Source organism: Ostrinia furnacalis, unplaced genomic scaffold, assembly GCF_004193835.3.
Source record: "Ostrinia furnacalis isolate ACB-3 unplaced genomic scaffold, ASM419383v2 OfSCF0637, whole genome shotgun sequence".
Classification (NCBI taxonomy): domain Eukaryota; kingdom Metazoa; phylum Arthropoda; class Insecta; order Lepidoptera; family Crambidae; genus Ostrinia; species Ostrinia furnacalis.
The window spans coordinates 20531-41765 of record NW_021130876.1 but is presented as its reverse complement, the minus strand read 5'-3'; the positions used below and the strand labels follow the sequence as shown (position 1 = coordinate 41765).

Here is a 21235-nt window from a genome sequence, read left to right as displayed (position 1 = left end):
TTAGAACTTTATTGACTTGAGTTAAAATTGTAAATCAATCAGCCGTTGGTTGAAGACCACTTACTGCTATGGAAGTCGCATTATTTACATTATTTTGAATCGCTGACGAACTCATGGAGGTAGCAGGAAGGAGCTGCATGGAGGCCGCTACCAACTGGTCAATATGAATCATTGGGGGAGGCCTTGTTTAGCAGTGGACGTCCTGTGGCTGATTATGATGATGATGAATAGAGCCATTATTTACCTACTTGCAGGCCAAGAGCTCCCGATTGTGGGTAAATTCAAATTCAAATTATTTACTGCATGTCATTTATGACAGAAAACATGTGTGTCGCACCGCGTGAAGGCGTTGCAATGCAAAGAATGGGATAAAAATAGTAAGAAAAATATAGATACAGTTTTTGAAATTGGTGTCTATTTGGTAAAATGGTCTATGTTAAGTTAAATTTAGCCATCTGTGATTTATGTAGGCATTTCAAACCGATATAAAGACATTATTGGATTATTTAAACTCATCTTTGATGTGTCTGATAATGAAAATGCTCCGTTGCCATTATTGTTGGATTTGGACATTAACCTTTGCACTATAGGATTAAGGCATAGTTGGCAGATAAAGCTAATCCAGGTTTTTTTTGCAAAATCATCATCATCATCATCATTTCAGCCATAAGACGTCCATTGCTGAACATAGGCCTCCCCCAATGATTTCCACAATGGCCGGTTGGTGGCGGCCTGCATCCAGCGCCTTCCCACTACTTTTATGAGGTCATCAGTCCACCTTGTGAGCATTCTCCTCTAGTTAAACTTGGGGCTAAACAGAAATTAGAGTAAGTGGTCATAAAAGTTGAATTCCAATTTGGATAATTCCCTTAAAATTAAAATAAATTCCCTTCGGAAGCGAAAGATTCGTGATTAAAAAGTGTCTATCCGTCGCCACAAAAAAGGGGAAGAGGAAGACCTCAAACCACCTGGAACACAAATGTCCAAAAGGATATGAAAGTATTATGACTCTTCGAACAAGACTTTCAAGATACTTTAGAATGAAATGGCGGCGCATGATTGGGAAAGCCGATCTCACAAGAAGGAAGCGAAAGGTCGTGTTGGGTTTGATTCCCAACTGAAGTAATCTATACTAATATTATAAATGCGAAAGTAACTCTGTCTTGCTTTCACGCTTAAACCACCGAACCGATTTTGATGAAATTTGGCATAGAGATAGTTTGAGTCCCGGAAAGGGACATAGGATAGTTTTTATCCCGGTATTTGAAACAGGGACGCGCGCGATAAAGTTTTTCTGTGACAGATAAAAATCCAGGCAGGCGAAGCCGCGGGCGAAAAGCTAGTATTCTAATAATTGTGATAATTAGTTAACTAAAAAGCAAGAAATAAGTTAAATTTTATAAAAAAAAATAAAACCGACTCCAAAAAACCTACACTAAAAAGTAGAATAATAATTACTAATTACCTACTTATTTATTAGGACGAATTATTAATATTTATGTAGGTATACCATGATTGATACTTCTGGAGTCGGTGCCAAGATTATGAAACATGTAAAGTTTGCCTGCACCGACTCCAAAAGTATCAATCATGGTATACCTACATAAATATTAATAATTCGTCCTAATAAATAAGTAGGTAATTAGTAATTATTATTCTGCTTTTTAGTGTAGGTTTTTTGGAGTCGGTTTTATTTTTTTTTATAAAATTTAACTTATTTCTTGCTTTTTAGTTAACTAATTATCACCTTGATGTTACCACTGAAGGTAGGCAGTACATTGAGACCATATTCTTAATGTATATTATAAAAAAGTTCATCCCCAATTTTCCACCCTTGGGGGTGAAATATTTTCTTCAAATTCGCATGAAACCACCCTTTTGATAATACCTATTCAACAAAAAAGTAATCGTTCTAATTGGTTCATAATCGGCGGAGATATTGCGTATAAAAAAGTTCATCCCCAATTTTCCACCCTTGGGGGTTTTTTTTCTATTATTAAATTTAAATGGGACCACCCTTGAGGTATTACCTATACGCTGAAAAAAGATTTGTTCAAATCGGTTCATAATTGGCGGAGTTATCGCGTAACAAACATAGAAAAAAAAAAAAAAAAAAACATACGGGTCGAATTGAGAACCTCCTCCTTTTTTTGAAGTCGGTTGAAAATAGAAATAGTAGAGTCTTACACCCGTATTCACAAACGATGCTTGCTTAAATGAAGCAGCAAATCGAACGCACGGCGTTGAATAGAGCCTCTGTGATTGGTTCGTGTGTCACCCTGTGCGTTCACGCGCACTAGTACTGCACCTTAAAGTAATGTTTGTGAATACGGGCGTAAGCGAATAATATATTTAAATGGTAGGTCATAGATACAGTACCGTTTCATATTTATTGGGTATTATCAGTAGAATATTCCCATAACATCATGTCGTTGTCACCTGAACAAACAGAAAAGTTTTGTAGCGTCAACAAAACTGCCGAGGCGTTGTAGGGTTGCCACTTACAGGACCTTAGGCCTTTCGTTATAACCATTAGGTCATTTAGTAACATCCTTACTTCAAACGGAACTAAATGATACTATTTTTTATTCGACTGGAATAAATATTATAATACATTGAGTTGAATATCCAATGGATGTAGGACTCTTCCTTCTATCTGACTGACACCCTTTGGATGTGGATCTCTAAAAAATCATACCAATCAAATCTTACATCGCCTTACTTATTTATAATTTTATCGGCCAAATAGGTACTAATATGAGTTTGGTCCGCGTTTCTTTTCTGCACTTGCCATAATGTTTATCTCCAAGTGCTGGCAGGGCCCAAAAGATATGGAGATCAGTAAAAAGGCCTTAAGGGCTACCTTTTTTTTGCGTTCAGTGTGAAATCTTGGTCTAAATTAATAAAAAAAAATCTTATATTGTTAATTTGTGATTTTATTCTGTGTGTCTAATCATCGCCAGCCCTACTGCCGACACATTATTGTCTCCGTCATGCTACGAGTAGGTACCTCCCCGTGACCAATCAGCCAATAGCAGCGTGTAATACGGCGAAAAATTCTTTAAAACGTGCGGAGAAAATATTTGGGTGGTGTGTCAACGTCTGCTGGCCCTGTAGGCTGAATTTACCCATTTCAGCCATAATAAATTCCCAAATAACTGCACGCATGAAGATTTAATTGACGCTGTGTAGGTTTGTTGTCGACACGACAAGCAGAAGAAGCCATGGCAGCCCATTTTTGGACATCCCCCAGGGTTTTTTACAGTCAGGGGCGTCTACCGCCGCATCAGCCGTATCAATGATACGGGATCCTCGGGCTACAGAGGCCTCCTGGACAGTACTACTGCCTGCCTGCGTTTTTTAGAAAAAGGCCCCTTGCTCTAGTGACCTTTTTTAGACGGGGCCCCCACCAAATGTTGACACAGGGCCCGTCTAAGCACGCTATGCCACTGAAATAGTCCAGGGCATCCCAAACTTCTTCTGGAGTAGAGGCCGCGTACCGGAAAACGCAGCGTGGGACGTCCACCCACAAGGTGGACCGACAACCATCATAATGGTAGCAGGAAGGCGCTGGACGCAGGTCGCTACCAATTGATCAACATACATGTAAATCATTGGGGGAGGCTTACTTATGTTCAGAAGTGGACATCCTATGGCTGAAATGATGATGATGATGATGATCCTAAACGTTTTGCGTTAAGTATCCGGTAATGCAGGATCCCGCAAAACATCTTTCACTTGATTCTTTCAGTGTTTCTTTACTAGGTATTTCTTATCCCTTAATTTAATTTCGTTAAGTATCCTCAACACTTACTTTGACACAATGTCATAATTTATCTATGGGTGTCATGCCTATAATTTGGTTTTGAAACGTATTATTTACATGCCATAATGGTAGAAAAAAATATTTTTAGTGGCTGGCAACTCTAACTTTGACATTAGTGAGCCAAAATGGCGACTAGAAGATTTGCTCTGCGGACTGCTCAGGTAAATATTATTATTTTACTATGTTTCGTATGTAATTATCAAATAATTTCGTTTATTCCTATTTATATGACTTATAAACATTACAATTATGTTATTTTCAAGCAACGACTAATTCGGAAATAAACACTACAGGTCTGTAAACATGAATGTTAAGTATACTCAACAAAATATTATGCTTGACAATTTAATGTGGTTGGTTAATGTTGAGCATAGTCAACAATTTCGCATGGTGTGGGTTTATGGAAATAATATGTTTTTGAAATGTTTTTTGCAAAATAGATAGGCATGGCTGTTTTTTATTACATAGATACGCAAGACACTTTTTTAATTTATTAATTAACAACTCCACGTTTGCATTTTGATATTAACCCTTCATTTGCATTTTGATATTAACCCTTCATTTGCATTTTGATATTAACCCTTCATTCATAAGTGCCACTTGTGGTGTAAACTGTATAAATATTTTTGATTTTGAATTTTTTTATTTGGCTGTTACTATTTTATGTCGGTGTGGATTTTTTTACCTTTATGCATGTTTGGCTGAATAGTAATGTATTTTTTTCAGAATTCAAGATCAAGACGAATTTTAGCGCTGATTCCCGAAGAAAACGCTCCTTCTGATGTTAGTGGGGAATCAAACTCCGAGAATGAAGACGAATTGGCTAATGTTCAATTTGGGGACCCAGAGTCTTCCGAACCACCTTCACTTGACTCTTCCTTGGAACGGCTTAATATTCTGAATTCTGATTCTGATGCTGATCAACACCGAAGCTGTACCCCGTCTCCTTCAATTCTGGCTAATAATGGTAATGTAGACGACATCAATACTGAACATACCTTTGATTTCACCCTACCATCCATAAGTTCATGCCCTCTTTTGACACCGATGTCAAACATACCTTCAATAACAACTTCATATATACTCGACCATATGTCAGACTCCCCCCTGCAATCTCCACTTGTCGCTTCATTGTGGCGTGGATTTAGCGGACATGCTAATTGCCCTGTACCGAACAGAAATAAAGAGCAGGCGCTGGTACTTGTCCATATTTTCCCAGTTACTCGATATCTGTGTAAATAATGCCTGTAGGCCTAACATGCGCATCGCGATAAGCGGTTATCACGCCATTTTATCGATTTTGCCCATACATTTTGACGTCGATAAAAGTTATCACAGCGCGCATCTTAGGCCTACTGGTTGTGTTACCGCCGTGATCAAAGCCGNGAAGAAAACGCTCCTTCTGATGTTAGTGGGGAATCAAACTCCGAGAATGAAGACGAATTGGCTAATGTTCAATTTGGGGACCCAGAGTCTTCCGAACCACCTTCACTTGACTCTTCATTGGAACGGCTTAATATTCTGAATTCTGATTCTGATGCTGATCAACACCGAAGCTGTACCCCGTCTCCTTCAATTCTGGCTAATAATGGTAATGTAGACGACATCAATACTGAACCTACCTTTGATTTCACCCTACCATCCATAAGTTCATGCCCTCCTTTGACACCGATGTCAAACATACCTTCAATAACAACTTCATATATACTCGACCATATGTCAGACTCCCCCCTGCAATCACCACTTGTCGCTTCAACTCCACAATCAAGCCGTAACACGAGAGCGGAACGTCAACGACAGTCTGCAACTAACAGACCACGTCCCGTGAATCGAAAAAAGAAAACGGAACTCGAATTTCAATGGTCTAGTGGACGCTTCAAGCATTGTGCTGAATTGGATCCTGATGTTTTCGAAAACCCTATACCCGATAATAAGAATGCATTTGACTATTTTACGGACTTTTTTTCTGAAGAGATGATTCGAGATATTTGCCAATATACAAATATGTACTCTATGCAAACAACAGGACGACCTTTGAATCTAACAGAAGCAGAATTACGTAATTTCATAGCTATTAAAGTGATAATGGGTATTGTGTCCATGCCGTCCTACCTAGACTATTGGCGAGCTGATACACGATTTCCTTTGGTAGCAGATATCATGTCTCTGAAGCGATACCAAAGCATTAGGCGATATCTACATTTTGTGGATAATACCAAAATGGATTCTGACCCTTACTTCAAAATAAGGCCGTTCTCGGAAGAAATCAGAAAAAATTGTCTCAAATTAGAGGAGGAGTCAAGATTTAGTATCGACGAGATGGTAATTCCGTACAAAGGCACAAAAGCCGGCAAAAGGCGGCAATACAATCCACGTAAACCAAGAAAATGGGGGTTTAAAAACTTGGTACGGGCTGGCGCATCAGGTATTATATATGATTTTTTTTTATATGCTGGTAATGATACTTTTGAAAATTGCGTTTTTACTGAAGAAGAAGAAGGCTTGGGATGGGGTGCGAAAGCAGTATTAAGACTCTGTAAATCTATAAAGAAGAAGCCATGTATTGTCTACTTTGATAATTTTTTCTCTTCGTTAGAGTTGATACATTACCTTCGGGAGTCTCTGGGAATTTTTAGTCTTGGCACGATGCGTGCAAACCGGCTCAGAAATGCTGCAAATAAACTAAAATCTGATAAAGATCTTAAAAAAAAAGGTAGAGGAGCATTCAGTCAAACTGTATGCAATAAAACAAAGCTTTCGCTGGTGAAGTGGAATGACAATAAATGTGTAACTCTAGCTTCAAGTTATACTGATGCCTATCCAACAACTAAAGTAAAAAGATATTGTAAAGTCAAGAAGACAAGGATTGATGTAGACTACCCTAAAATTGTAAAACATTACAATGCACACATGGGTGGCGTGGATTTAGCGGACATGCTAATTGCCCTGTACCGCACAGAGATAAAGAGCAGGCGCTGGTACTTGTCTATATTTTCCCAGTTATTGGACATCTGTGTAAATAATGCCTGGTTGTGTTACCGCCGTGATCAAAGCCGAAAAGGTAATAAAAAATACAAACCTCTAAAGCACTTCAGACTTGNCAAAGCCGAATAGGTAATAAAAAATACTAACCTCTAAAGCACTTCAGACTTGAAATTTACAAGGCATTGCTGTATAAAGGAAATAATGTAGAAGTATTCAGTGTTCCAGGCTTAAAAGAAGAAGAAAAGATTAAAAATCCTAAACGCACCAGGCCCATAGATGACGTAAGATTTGATTCTATAGATCATTTCCCTGAACATGGACAGGAATATGGTCGATGTGCTTTTTGCAAAAAGGGGTTTACAACTGTTTACTGCCTGAAATGTAATGCCCGGCTGTGTTTTGTCAAAGGAAGAAATTGACATTTCAATTACCACCATAATAGGGTTTAAGTGATGTAAACTTTTTCATATTTTAATAATAAATTGTGATAAATTCTATATAACTTGTATTATTTTCCTTTATTGAGGTGTAATATTTGTTAAGCATACTTAACGTTCAAATGTTGCCATCTTTTTATGAACATTGTTTTTTGTTGAGTATACTTAACGTACTGTTTTCAGGAATTCCTTCAATGAACTTTTTTTTAAATATTTTTTACATTTTATTTTATCACCTAGGAACACTATATTTTCGCGATTACTTCATATTAATACTTTTAGAGTCTTGCCAAATGAAGGGCGCTAACAGCTATCCTACTGAGCTCTTACTGGACGCCGATTCCAGTCAAATGACGATTTCATAGAGAGGTTGACATGAAAAAACGGTCTTCCCTCTGCGATGTACGCCGGCGCTGTTCATAACTTGGTCTCGGGATAAAGCCACCAGTCTCCCGAAAGCGTCTTAAAACTTTCGAAACCCAGGACTGGCTTATGTGGCGCTGACGTGCGACAGCCCGCTGGCTGAGCCCTTCTTGCAATAGTGCAACGATTTGTGCTGCTTCTGAAGGTGTAGAATCCCAGGTAAAGAGTCAAAAGAAGCGGAGATGTGTATGAATCAACGTGTGAAAGCAAAAATCCGAAAACGCGTGCTTTTATAGGGGGTAAATAGGCCGCAACTCGCGACGTATCAAACAGTTCATACATGTCTTTTTCGTTACTTCGTCACATCAGCCGGGATATCTTTTTAAATACTAGTGTGATTTAAACGAATTTGGTATCAATTTAAAGATAAAAGTTTAATCTTTAAAATGGTGCCANATCACACTGCACAACAGCATTTCTGATGATTGAGTTATGTTACATGATATTAGTCCAATTTTTAATGACGATTTCAAATCTGTGATTGAAATATCTGTATCAGCTCTGGTTAAAAAAATATGACACTTGGGTCTTTTTGTAAAAAAACACTCTTTTTTTAGAGATGATCCTATTTTATGAAGTTGTTAAGTTGAAAAATCTTTCTTTTATTTGACTTCTTTGCTGATGCTGAAGGCAGACAGCTCTTCTGAATGATTCAACAGCAGTCAGCCATCATGTGTGCATTCCAGTGACCCTGATAGCGTCCCTCTATCGTACGAAGGCCCTGGTGGATTTGCTCGCCATGTTCTTCACTTAGATCCTTAAGAGTTGTGATAAAATTGTTCAGGTGATTGCGAAGAGAGTGTGATTCGATGTTTATATTACATCCAACCAAAAAAACATGTTTATAAGTGACTCATACGTTGTTCGATGTGTAAGAATAGTAAGATTTTTTCGGAATTTCCAAAAAAAAATATTAAAATGCCAAAATAACTCATCTATGTCTTTTCGGAAGACTTGAAGATCCTAAATCTCTAAAACGATCGTTTAAACCATCTTGGCTACATGGTTTTGAAAATTTCGGGTCACATTCAAAGTCTCTACCACACTGACAGTTTTCGCCTCAAAATCCTCATGTGAAGTATCAACATGAGGTTCAGGTGACTTCTTAGGGTTGAAAAGACGTCTGCATGTCAAACGTATGCAAGGAATTACCATTTAGTTCAATATTTTTTGGTTAATACCATTTTGGTTCAAAAATAAAAATAACAGTCGTCGCGATGGTTCAAGGGTTCCTTTCAGATCATAGCGGTTTCGTACCTAAATCTACACATAATATTATTTGTTTATAAACGTAAAAACTCAACGCATCTTTTCCACGCCTTTTGCGGAATTCACGGCTTATCTTTCATTTCCACTGGGTCCCCAAACTAATTTTTGTAAGCCAATTTTACGAACTTTGTCACATTTAAACGGATTATTTAAACATATCCTCTCCGCAACAGAAACAAAATTGATTTAGATCATTCACACACACACTTTTTAATGCTACCATATTAAATTATACAAAGAAAACATAGTATTTTTTGAACTGTCGGCGAATTAAGACTGAAATTTAGCAATTTTTGAATGAAAGCTATAACATGTAAACAAGAGCTGCTACGAAAAAATGGACGGCAGATTCAAAATCAGCGACGTCAAATTAGTAGACATCAAAATCAAAAAATCAAAATCAAAAATATTTATTCAGTTTAGACCACAAGTGGCACTTATGAACGTCAATAGAAAATAATAAAAAAAGAAAAAGGTAGCCCTTATGGGGCACTTTACAATTTACTTTACACTTTACATCATGTAATGAAAGTCAATCATCAGCCAAAAGTTGCAATTTTGTTGTGCAGTGTCACCTAAACGCACCAGGCCCATAGATGACGTAAGATTTGATTCTATAGATCATTTCCCTGAACATGGACAGGAATATGGTCGATGTGCTTTTTGCAAAAAGGGGTTTACAACTGTTTACTGCCTGAAATGTAATGTCCGGCTGTGTTTTGTCAAAGGAAGAAATTGTCATTTCAATTACCACCATAGTAGGGTTTAAGTGATGTAAACTTTTTCATATTTTAATAATAAATTGTGATAAATTCTATATAACTTGTATTATTTTCCTTTATTGAGGTGTAATATTTGTTAAGCATACTTAACGTTCAAATGTTGCCTTCTTTTTATGAACATTGTTTTTTGTTGAGTATACTTAACGTACTGTTTTCAGGAATTCCTTCAATGAACTTTTTTTTTAATATTTTTTACATTTTATTTTATCACCTAGGAACACTATATTTTCGCGATTACTTCATATTAATAAGTACTTTTAAAGTCTTGCCAAATGAAGGGTTGTAAATATTTTTTGTAAGTAGGTACAATGTAAATACATATTAAAGTTTACACTACTAGTCACCATAATCTACACATAACGACAACGTAGTTAAAGAATGTGACTAAAAATATTCACACGTTATGATAGTAACGTAATGCAGAAGGAATCTAAGACTGATAGCAGTGTTGATTCCCCGCGGTCACAATAGACATAGGGCACAGTAGGTATGATTCTTGCAACTCACGAAGGCGAGTGAGCTTTACTTGTGTGTGTATATGTGTTTAATGTCTATCAAAACTTTTGAAAAACGAACAGTAGCGAGCCACCACACATGTAAGTTCACTCGCCTTCGTGAATTACAACAACTATGTATAATGCAGCAGATAATGTTTTTCGTGCAGTCGTATCAATAATACGGGGCCCGGCTACAAGGGCCCGGGATAGAGTGGTGTCCCGTCTGCTCAAAATACTAAAAAACATTTTGCAATTACCCTATTTGGATGAAAAGCCCCTTCCTCAACAGCCCTTTTGTAGTCGAATGAGCCCCCAACTAAGTTTGTCCAATCAACACCTATTTTTCTTTTTACTATGTAAACAAGCAGTTAAAAATGAAGACACGGGTATACTTGTGATCGTCAAGGATTTAATAAGGAGGGCAGTGTACCTATGGTTAAAATTTACTACAACTAATACAGTCAACAGCATATCAGACTACATCATCATCATCATTTCAGCCACAGAACGTCTACTGCTAAACAAAGGCCTGCCCCGATGATTTCCATATTGATCGGTTGGTAGCAGCCTGCATCCAGCGCCTTCCTGCTTTATAAGCGCAGCGTAGCGACGGCCTCAAACTCTACAATTTATTGCAAAACCGCATCTATTAGGACTACATACGATAGGACCTACTGCATCCAATTCCACTGTCCCATTGTTGACTCCTCAGGAGTTGGTGCTAATCACCGTGACCTTGGCATAGCTTCGAAAAATGTTAGCAGCCATACATTGGGCTCTGTCATGAGAGGACCAAATCAAAGGCAAATATTTTGAGGAGAACGAAATGTAGAGCAAGATACGCTATAAAGAATGCGGGGTAAATTCAGAGAATTGCTCCTGAATCAATAATGTACCTACTACTGCTATTTCTTTTTATTTATTTCAACCGGCAGACAGTGGTGAAGGTGACTGAGTTTCAAGTTATTTATAATTTGCAAATCTTGTTTTTATTAGTATTTTATTTTGACGATTTGTAAGTAAGCACTATATAAATTAATTTGCAACTAAAGAAATTTTGACTTTGACAAGTTGGTGTATAAAAATGTGATTTTTTTTCGTCGTCCATTGCTAGAAAAAGGCCGCCCCGAAGATTTTGGCGCCAGAGGCCTGTCTACCCTAAATTTTCCTTTCGTATTAATTGTACTCAGTTAAATAAACCAATACATAAAAATTAACAGAAATGAGTTTATTTTTATTAATTACCTAAATGTAGTAATTTAATACAAGTGTAGGTATCATATTCCAATTAGGTATGTGGCCTAAAAAATACAAGCCTATTAAATAAAAAACAAAAGATGCCTGCTCGTGTTCGGAATTTGAGACTATAATAAAATATAAAGTTTTATTTGCGCCATAAATAATGCTGTCGTCTAATAATCTGTTTGTAACTTTAACAGTGAGAACCTGGAATATTTTGTTTTGTAGGACTATTTGGCGGAAAAGTGTAGCGCCATATTTATCAATTTTGTTTTTTCGGCAAATTCAAAATGGCCTCCTCTCTTCTAATGAGGGCTATCGTTTTAGCGCTCACCAGCTAGCGCCACTGTAGAGTAAGGTCCTGTCACTTGCTAGTAGCGAAGACAGTGGCGCCAACTGGTGAGCGCGAAAGTGGTAGGAGGACTATCGCATTTGCACTCATCAAGATGGCGCCACTGTAGAGTAAGGTCCTGTCAATCGCCATGGGTGCCAACTGTTAAGTATAAAAACGATAGCCCTCATTGCCTTTCTCTACATTTAACCTTGGGGGCGTCCATAAATTACGTGAGACAATTTTGGCCATTTTTCAACCCCCCCGCCCCCCTTGGTGAGATGGGTTAGGTATTATCTGGCCCACCGAAAATCTGGTCCGCGGACCAGTTAATAACTTTTAAAAATACTAGTCTTCATCTCGTCCGAAGCTCCGGGCCAGATAATACCTGTAAAATCACTAGGGTATAACTCGCCCAATCTATAGTGAGATTTAACAATCTGTTCTTAGTTAAAGGATTCGTGATAAATGGTTAGTTAAATAGCCAAATTCAAATTTCAAGCCCTTAAAATTTTAGACTAGGTAATGACTTAGTGCATCTAAAAAGTGGAAAAAATTGGTATGTTCACGGTCTATTTTGTATAACATCGAAAAATTTAAAACAAGCATGCTTTTTATGTTTCAAGTGTTTCATAAAGATTTCAATGAGAGTTTTTGATAGACTTTTTGATGTCAATTATTGCATATTCTTTTAGCTGTCGAACGAATTGACTTTACTTTTATGCTTATAACCAAAAAACTGCAATTTTTAAAAGTAGGCCCTACTCGAGCAAAAATTGGCACTTTAAACTTTAAACATTTGCAAACGGATCCCTAATAGGAAAAATAGTCTTAGAAACCCCTAAACCAAAAAGTTCTATCCAACGATACCCCACACGATGAGGTAGAAGATAAAAAAAAATCATCCCCACTACATGTAGGGGAGCTACACAAAAAAAAATTATTTTTTTTCAAAATTTTATTTTATCTTTTTGTCGGCGTGATTAATATACACACCTCCACAAAATAACAGCTCTCTATTCTCAATAGTTTCCAAGCAAAACCTCGGTCAGACCGACAGACATATCGAAACTATACTCAACATCAAATAAACCGCACCTTCCGCGACGCGAACTTTAAAGATTTTCTTCTGACACAATCACAGTGCCCCAACTATATTGGTGTTATTTGAAAGCCCAATAAATATCCTAAAAGAGAATAACATTTAATTTCTTAATAAATGATTAACATCCCAACTAATATTATAAATGCGAAAGTAACTCTGTCTGTCTGTCTGTCTGTCTGTTACGCTTTCCCGCTTAAACCTCGCAACCGATTTTGATGAAATTTGGCATAGAGATAGTTTGAGTCCCGGGAAAGAACATAGGATAGTTTTTATCCCGGTTTTTGAAACAGGGACGCGCGCGATAAAGTTTTTCTGTGACAGACAAAATTCCACGCGGGCGAAGCCGCGGGCGGAAAGCTAGTATACCATAAATGTGACTTGAAAAAAGACCTCACTTTGGGCTCACCTCTGGGATCAATCAGACCATTTTTTTTATGCATAACAAGGCAGGTATTTGACCACAATCACAATTTTGTTATGGTTATAAAACCAAATAATGACCTCATATGTCCTTTTTATTAGATGGATAGCGATAGATCCCAACATAACAGTTTTTTAGCCATAAAAGTTGGCTCAAGCGTAACTACCTTTTTTTTAAGTGACTCTGGATCCTTTTAAAGACACTTTTTTTTTTATGTGACAGGATTATTTGATGTCGAGTGTAAGGGTTCCTTGACAGGACTACGGAACCCTAAAACTGATGCCTGTTTTAAATTTTTCAATGGTATAAACAATAGACCGTGAAAGTACCTTTTTTTTCCACTTTTTAGATGAACTAAGTCATTACCTAGTCTAAAATTTTAAGGGCTTGAAATTTGAATTTGGCTATTTAACTAACCATTTATCACGAATCCTTTAACTAAGAACAGATTGTTAAATCTCACTATAGATTGGGCGAGTTATACCCTAGTGATTTTACAGGTATTATCTGGCCCGGAGCTTCGGACGAGATGAAGACTAGTATTTTAAAAAGTTATTAACTGGTCCGCGGACCATATTTTCGGTGGGCCAGATAATACCTAACCCGGTGAGATTTGGTGAGATTTTGCCTGACCCCCTCCCCCACCCCCCTAATCTCACGTGATATTTAATAAAATTCCTATTTTGCAACGTCTATGCTTCGAGTCTATTAGATTTATATGAAAAAATAAGTAACCCAGTGTCGTGCCACCGCGCAGTACAGGGTTCCGTACGCTACGGAACTAGGGCCTAGTTCCGTAGCTTCCCGTCGTTTAGTAAGACAAGCAATTTCTTCAACCTAGGACCAGTTTTTTGATTCATAGTTAAAATAACTAATTGTTAAATTTTGCTACTAATGGTTAAATATTAATAAAATGTAAACTAATAGTAAAAAAATGTACTAAAAGTCAAGTTAAACATTGTTATAAAAATATTTTTTTTCTGTAATTTAACCACTGTCATTTGACATCTGTCAAATTTGACTATTGGTTACTTAACTACGAATACATAATATTTTCATACGTATGTAATGTCATTTTTTGGGGTTCCGTAGTCCTGACAAGGAAACCTTATAGTTTCGATCTGTCTGTCTGTCTGTCCGAGGTTTCGCTTGGAAACTATTGGCACTGGGGAGCTGTAATTTTGTGAAGGTATACCTATGTATATTAATCACGCCGACAAAATAGTAAAATAAAATTTTGAAAAAAAAAAAAAAATTTTTTTCTAGGGTAGCTCCCCTGCATGTAAAGTGGGGATGAATTTTTTCAAGGAAAACTATAACGGTTAAGACACATTACTTAGTTTAAGAGTAATAGTCATTTGACTCATGTATTATACAATTTCTTAACCAGTAAAAATTCCTTAGAAGAAAATATGAAAAGTGACTTTAGATGAAGTAATTGCTTGCTTCTGAAATATATTGTGGTAACGACAGACAACTACGGAACCCTATACTGCGCGTGGTACGACACGCACTTGGCCAATTTTTTACGCAATTGCGATGCCGATGACGTTTTTTTTTATTTCGAATTTTCTTAATTTCGAGATTTATTCTGCATCTTTAGTGTTCACAAATGCAGATGGAGGCATTTTTAGTTTAATTTGATTAAACGGTTTAGAATAAATTGTCATTATCATCATAAAAAAAAACATTTTTTTACTTCAATAACCCAGTTTTCTGGAAATTTTACTCTATTTCTTGCGGGAAAAATTACGTGATATTTTCCGAGACCCCCCCTCTCCCCCACGTGAGATTTAGTGAGGTTTTCGTTGACCCCCTCCCCCCCCTAAAGGTCTCACGTAATTTATGGACGCCCCCTTTAATGTTCTACATACTTTACTTAGTTTATAAGTTCGTAATAGAAACAATTAAAATAAATGATTGAGTAGGTGTTGAAATACCATGTTAAATGTCGATAGATGTCGATAAAATTAGAGCTAACATTTTAGACTTATCTTGGTAGAGAGGCCCCAGTTTATGGCGTAAAAGGCGTAAAAACTTTATTTCAGAGTCTGATTTAAAATTTATACACTGGCCTCTTTTAAAGACTGATTAATATAAAATTCGAACGTTTATAAAAAAACGCACAGCTAAAAAGACAAAACGGAACTGGCACAAAAACTTTCACATGAAGTTTTTTTCGTTCTTTTTACGCATGCTAAGTTACTGGCTCGTTGGCGCCGGCGCCGGGATCATAATCAGTCAGTCAGGGATGTCAGTTGTCACTGTTCACAGATAATGTAAAATTAGGGATGCTCCTTACTCTTAATACAATATTAATATTTTCGATAAACTAATAAGACTAGAACTAATACCTAAAGGTCTATTTTTAAAACGTAAATCAACTTTTATCCGATGATTAAATAAAGCCCATTGGATTGATTTTATGACACTGATGAACATTATAATAAAAATAAAACTATTGATCATTGAAAATCAACCAATCACTTTTGAATGTGGGATAGTATTGCCAATAATTAAACTTCGAAGTGCCATCCCTACTAAGCCTCATCTCATTATGTAAATTGTAACATAAATACAGCCATTTCTCTAAACTATTGGCTCTGACAGTTTCCTTGGCATCTGAATGACAATGCGCATGTTTTGACTTAATAACTCTGTCCAGTTTACCGTAAGATTCACAAAAAACAGACAAATGTGAGTCTTACTTAACCACAAAAGGAGCATTAACTACAAAAATTACATCATTCGTGTATTTAATGGAAAAACTAACGGCTAACCATTGCAGTAAAACTGTCAAATATTAATGTAAGAAGAAACCGACTTAAATAACTTCATCGTGATATCATACTACAGTATTTAAATAAAATTATACTTTTAAACGGCTTAATGGCTCATTTAGAACCTCTTTTCCTCTACAATCCATTAACAAACTATCGACTATCGTCCATTTAAACACGAAGCGTAACATCGTAATCGTCTTTTAGCCTACGTCACAGCTTCCGAGTAGTAACATAAAAAATCTAGACTAGACCAATAATAATATAAATCGGTCTGGAAGCGATAATAGATATTAAAAAACAAAATAAATATCCATGCCAAGGCGAATGCTGGCCGAAAATATTTTGATGCCACTTGACCGATTAAAATCGTTTTAACAATCGCATTCGAAATTTAAATCGTGAAATATTAATAGCCGTTTGACGTTCGGGATTCGAATTTATGAACGGTGTGTTCTCGATTGTTCCAGTTTAAAAAAAATATAAGGATTTGATAAAATGTGGTGGAGCGTGGAGGTAGAGATTTACACCGGTTTATTTACGAGTACCAAGGCATTCTTGTGTTATTTTTATAAAGTATGTTTGTTACAGCGGTCTTTTTGTTATGCTCATACTTATTTCAATCTAAAAACTGTATAAATTGCATATTTAATCCAATTGTTAATCCAAATTATAAACTACACGTAACTAAATTATTATATTTCAGGCGGCATGCTTTGATAATTACACGGTTAAGTCACCAATTAATATCATTTATAAAACAATGAAATTGACCTTATGAAATTTTATAAACAGCATGTTCGTTCATAGCATATTTTTAACATCCATAGATGACACTAATGAACCGTTTTCAACCTGTAATTTTTTGTTAAGAGATTCACACAAAAACATTTTTTTCACGGAAAATGGAATCGAAAAATCGTACAATAATTAATCAAAGTTTTTCAGGTAAGATTTCAAAGTTTATAAATCTCTACCATAACTTTCAAAGTATCGAGTAATCATTCATCGATTATTTTGGACATACCCACATCACTATAATCAAATCAAATTAATTAAATGGTGATTAGGTTGCTAATGCAATGCGAAGTGTGAATCCTGATCCTGCGCTGCAATAATCCATAACTCATAAATGTAAATAAAAAAACCGGCCAAGTGCTTGTCGTGCCCAGTGCAGTGTAGGGTTCCGTAGTTGTCCGTCGTTACCACAACATATTTCAGAAGCAAGCAATTACTTCATCTAAAGTCACTTTTCATATTTTCAACCGACTTCAAAAAAGGAGGAGGTTCTCAATTCGACCCGTATGTTTTTTTTTCTATGTTTGTTACGCGATATCTCCGCCAATTATGAACCGATTTGAACAAATCTTTTTTCGGCGTATAGGTAATACCTCAAGGGTGGTCCCATTTAAATTTAATAATAGAAAAAACAACCCCCAAGGGTGGAAAATTGGGGATGAACTTTTTTATACGCAATATCTCCGCCGATTATAAATCAATTTGAACGATTATTTTTTTGTTGAATAGGTATTATCAAAAGGGTGGTTTCATGCGAATTTGAAGAAAATATTTCACCCCCAAGGGTGGAAAATGGGGGATGAACTTTTTTATACGCAATATTTTTAATTTTTAGTTTTTTTTTGTGTTCACGCATTTGAAGTCGGTTTTATTTTTTTAAAAAGTTAATTATCTTCTAAGCAATTTTTATGAGGTATGAAATTTTATAATAAATACATGAGTCAAATGACTATTACTCTTAAACTAACTGATCTATCTTAACCGATATAGTTTTCCTTGAAAGTTCATGAAAAGCAGTATTATTATGAATTTTTCCACATTTTTCAAGCCAATAGTTTAGTTTTTGGAGGGAGGGACGCCCTACTCGAACAACAAAAGTTTTCAAGCAAAACTTCGGACAGACAGATGGACAGACAGACATGACGAAACTGTAAGGGTTTCTTGCTAGGTCTACGGAACCCTAAAAACGTAAAATGATTTGTTTTATTTGTTACATTGCCAAATATCGAGTTGACATTATATTTGCATAATTGCTGGGTTTAGAGCTCAACGTCTGTAATGTTTAGGGTTCCGTAGTCAACAAGGAGAACTTATAGTTTTTGAAAAGAAGTATCCATCTCGGGCGACACATCATGCACCCGGATGAGATAGCAGATATCACGCTCCAAAGAATCTGGAAATTTATAGACTCAACGGGACTAAGCAGCGAACTCTAAAGACAAGGGCTGCCACAATAGATCAAACTTGGTCGAGCTGGCGCAAATGAAGGCCCAAAAACCGATAATAATAATAAATATAGTTTTGTTGTATGGTATGGCAAAGCTGTGAGTTTTTGGTAGGGAAGCTGTTAGTTTTCATAGTCGGCCAGTGTTGAGAAAACTTTTTAACGGTATCTACCATCTAAAGTGGGAAAAATGCTCAGTAAATAAGGTTAACTGAATTATTTACGAATGTATAAAAAAACATCTAGGTATTTGTTTGCAAACTTTTTTCGCTAACAAAGAAATTGATTTAGTGCCGGATATATAGAATCACGATAAAATCTTTTCATAAATAATAATTTGTCTGATGAAATGATTTGTTACAGTTACTCATGTTATGACTATCTTCGTTTTAGAGAGCTATCGTTTGTCAGCCTTTCGCTGAACAGCTAAACAGTATAATCTGGCAATATCGCGAATCCCTGACACCACTTCTTCATTATCAGCGCCTCGGCGGCTATCTGATACCGTATCTCTTCCTGCGAATACCGATTGAGATTTCACACTGCAAATATTTATTTTGGAGTACAGTCAGCACTACTGACTAAGGGCAATTTTTTCAATCATCAGCTTTAACTTTTAACAGATAAATAAACTTGTCGACCTCGACGTGTATTGCCAACATCATCAAAAAAAGAAGAAGAAGAATAAACTTCTCATTTTGACATATTTCCTATACTGAAACTGTCAATATGCCAAACTTATTCTTCAGTTAAAAATTATCAGACGATTGAAAAATTTGTCCTTAGTCATTAATGTTGCAAAATCACACCTTTTAAAAATCATTATGATGCACACCATATTTAGCTTGTTTTTGGGCTGATTTTTCAATCGTTGGATAACTTATAACGAATAAGTTTGGCACATTGATAGCTTCAGTGAGGAAAATATGTCAAAAAAATGGCAAGTTTATTCTTCAGTTAAAAGTTATCCAACGATTGAAAGATCAGCTCTTAACGCCGTCTGTATTAGATAAAAACAATTGTAAATTACTTACCTATCTCGAAATAAAATGAGAGAAATATTAAGAGAGGTGACTAATTTAAAAACTTTTTTAGTTAAAATAGAATATTATCATGGCCAGTACTAGTTTCAAACTTAGGAAACGTACCATTTGTGAACAAAACGGATTTCTGTAAATTATTGTTGTGTCTAGTTTTCGTCTCTACTTATTCATATCTTTATGTAAGTTACCTAGTCTTACGTTTTAAGTATTTTCGACGATATTATTATAATTATTACCAAGGTGGATAAGTTGACGTGACCTTTCGAAGATAAATGTACATAAAAAGTCGAGAGACGAATATATTAATATTTTGAATAAGATTTTTGGCACATTTGATCCTATTGCAGCTTATTTCTGTGCACTGAAAAAAATGCCATGAAAAAATTAAACATTGTCACTGTAAATGACGTATTTTATGAATAAACCAAATACAGGAATCTAATATTTGTATAGTTTAAACCATTTTGCGTAAAGTCATGTAAAGTAAACATAACAATCACGACTACGAAAATTCAGCAGCTTCACGTAACAGTGACGCACACGCTTTGAATACGTCCTTAAAGTTATGTAAAATACTATTTTACTCACTTGTTCGCCATGACGGCCTTTGTCACCACTAACACAGCCTGAAGATACCAAAATGTCAGAAAATGCAAATAAACCGAAAACGTAAATCAGTTTTTCTCACTAAAATATTTTCGAAATCAACTGGCCATTATTGGCGAAAAAAAATACTGGCTGTATAAATCAAACTTTTTGCTAACTTTTTTTTCTATTTAAAAAGTTTCAAACTGTCACTTTCGGCGCGCGCGGGAAACTAAACGTCAAACGGCTCGGCGTCAGCGAGGTTTGACGGTCGCGAACTAACTGCGCTTGGCGCCGCTCACACCTGATTTTAATATGCCACGAAAACATAATAATATAGAGCGCCAGATTGTTTATTCGCTAAACACTTTAAACGTGTTATTCAGGGTGCGTATTTTTGTGAATGAGATCGCGTGCAGTGACTAAAGGACCGAAATAAAAGCAATTGAATGAGCAGAACTAATTGAGATTTGAGGAAAACTCTTGTTATTTGCATCATAGAGTTTTCTTCAGAGCTGCAAAATTGTTTCATCGAACTGATTGCAGATTTGGCTACAGTCAATCTACGAAAATCGGGAAAATCTTGGGGAATCCCAGTAATTCCCGTTCATAGAATGCATAGAAACATTGCATTACTACCTTATCTGATAAGGTAGAAACCTTATCTATGCATTCTATGAAAAGGCTTACCTATGCTAATGCAGGCAAGGAAATGCAGAGAAAAACAGTTCTGTATTTCATTCATTTTTCAGTTTTGTGTGGTGTGCACATAGAGTTGTTTCTTAGTTTATGAGTATTTATTGAGGAAAGTAGTTATGTTAAATTAAACTTAATTGTAAGTTGTAATAATATCAGCATTTGCTTCAAGCATCTTTAATGAAGTGCACATTGTAACACGGACATCTTAATTCAGAAATGAGGTCGCAATAAATATTTTGTTACTTGGCATAAATAATTCGTCCCTTGCCTCTCTAACTGACGTATCTGACATTTTTTTAGAAACTGGGTTATCTACACCATCTTAATCAATTTCGCAAGACGAATCGATCTGTCTAATCGCCTAAAATTTTTTCGCCCAAAATGTCAGTTACGTCAGTTAGAGAGGCAAGCGACGAATTGACCACAAATGAAAGTAACACGACTTATTCCTGAATTACTGAAGAGTATTTTAACCGTGTATTAAAGTTCTTTAAATGAGTCATGAACGTTTAAACTGCTGAAAAGTCTTAAAATGAATTATTATAGCGCATTATATTACTCAGTCTGTGTC

The 21235-nt window shown here is 36.1% G+C and overlaps 2 protein-coding genes and 1 long non-coding RNA gene across 4 annotated transcripts in view; 1 reads left to right on the top strand and 2 right to left on the bottom strand.

The window, feature by feature from the left end:
* Swim (Secreted Wg-interacting molecule) overlaps window positions 1–20272 on the bottom strand; it is a 74977-nt gene extending 54705 nt beyond the window's left edge. Inside the window, exon 1 of the mRNA XM_028323422.1 lies at window positions 19969–20272. Within this exon, the coding sequence (XP_028179223.1) occupies window positions 19969–19979 (11 nt within the window). The 5' untranslated portion in view covers window positions 19980–20272. The remainder of the gene's footprint in view (window positions 1–19968) is intronic.
* LOC114366528 (uncharacterized) lies at window positions 3788–5211 on the top strand. Of its 2 annotated transcripts, XR_003657024.1 has the most exons (3): window positions 3788–3987; window positions 4090–4119; window positions 4553–5211. XR_003657024.1 is itself a non-coding variant. In XM_028323426.1 (2 exons), exons 1-2 carry the CDS (start codon window positions 3952–3954, stop codon window positions 5066–5068), a joined length of 552 nt encoding a protein of 183 aa, XP_028179227.1. In that variant the 5' UTR covers window positions 3788–3951; the 3' UTR covers window positions 5069–5211. The 2 variants fall into 2 exon arrangements, 1 of the variants encoding a protein (XP_028179227.1); XM_028323426.1 differs by lacking the exon at window positions 4090–4119.
* Window positions 5460–7314, bottom strand: LOC114366529 (uncharacterized). The gene is made up of 2 exons (XR_003657025.1): window positions 6959–7314; window positions 5460–6905 (listed from the first exon to the last, which is right to left on the bottom strand). It is a non-coding gene; the product is annotated as an uncharacterized LOC114366529 (long non-coding RNA).
* Window positions 20273–21235: the final 963 nt, after the last annotated feature.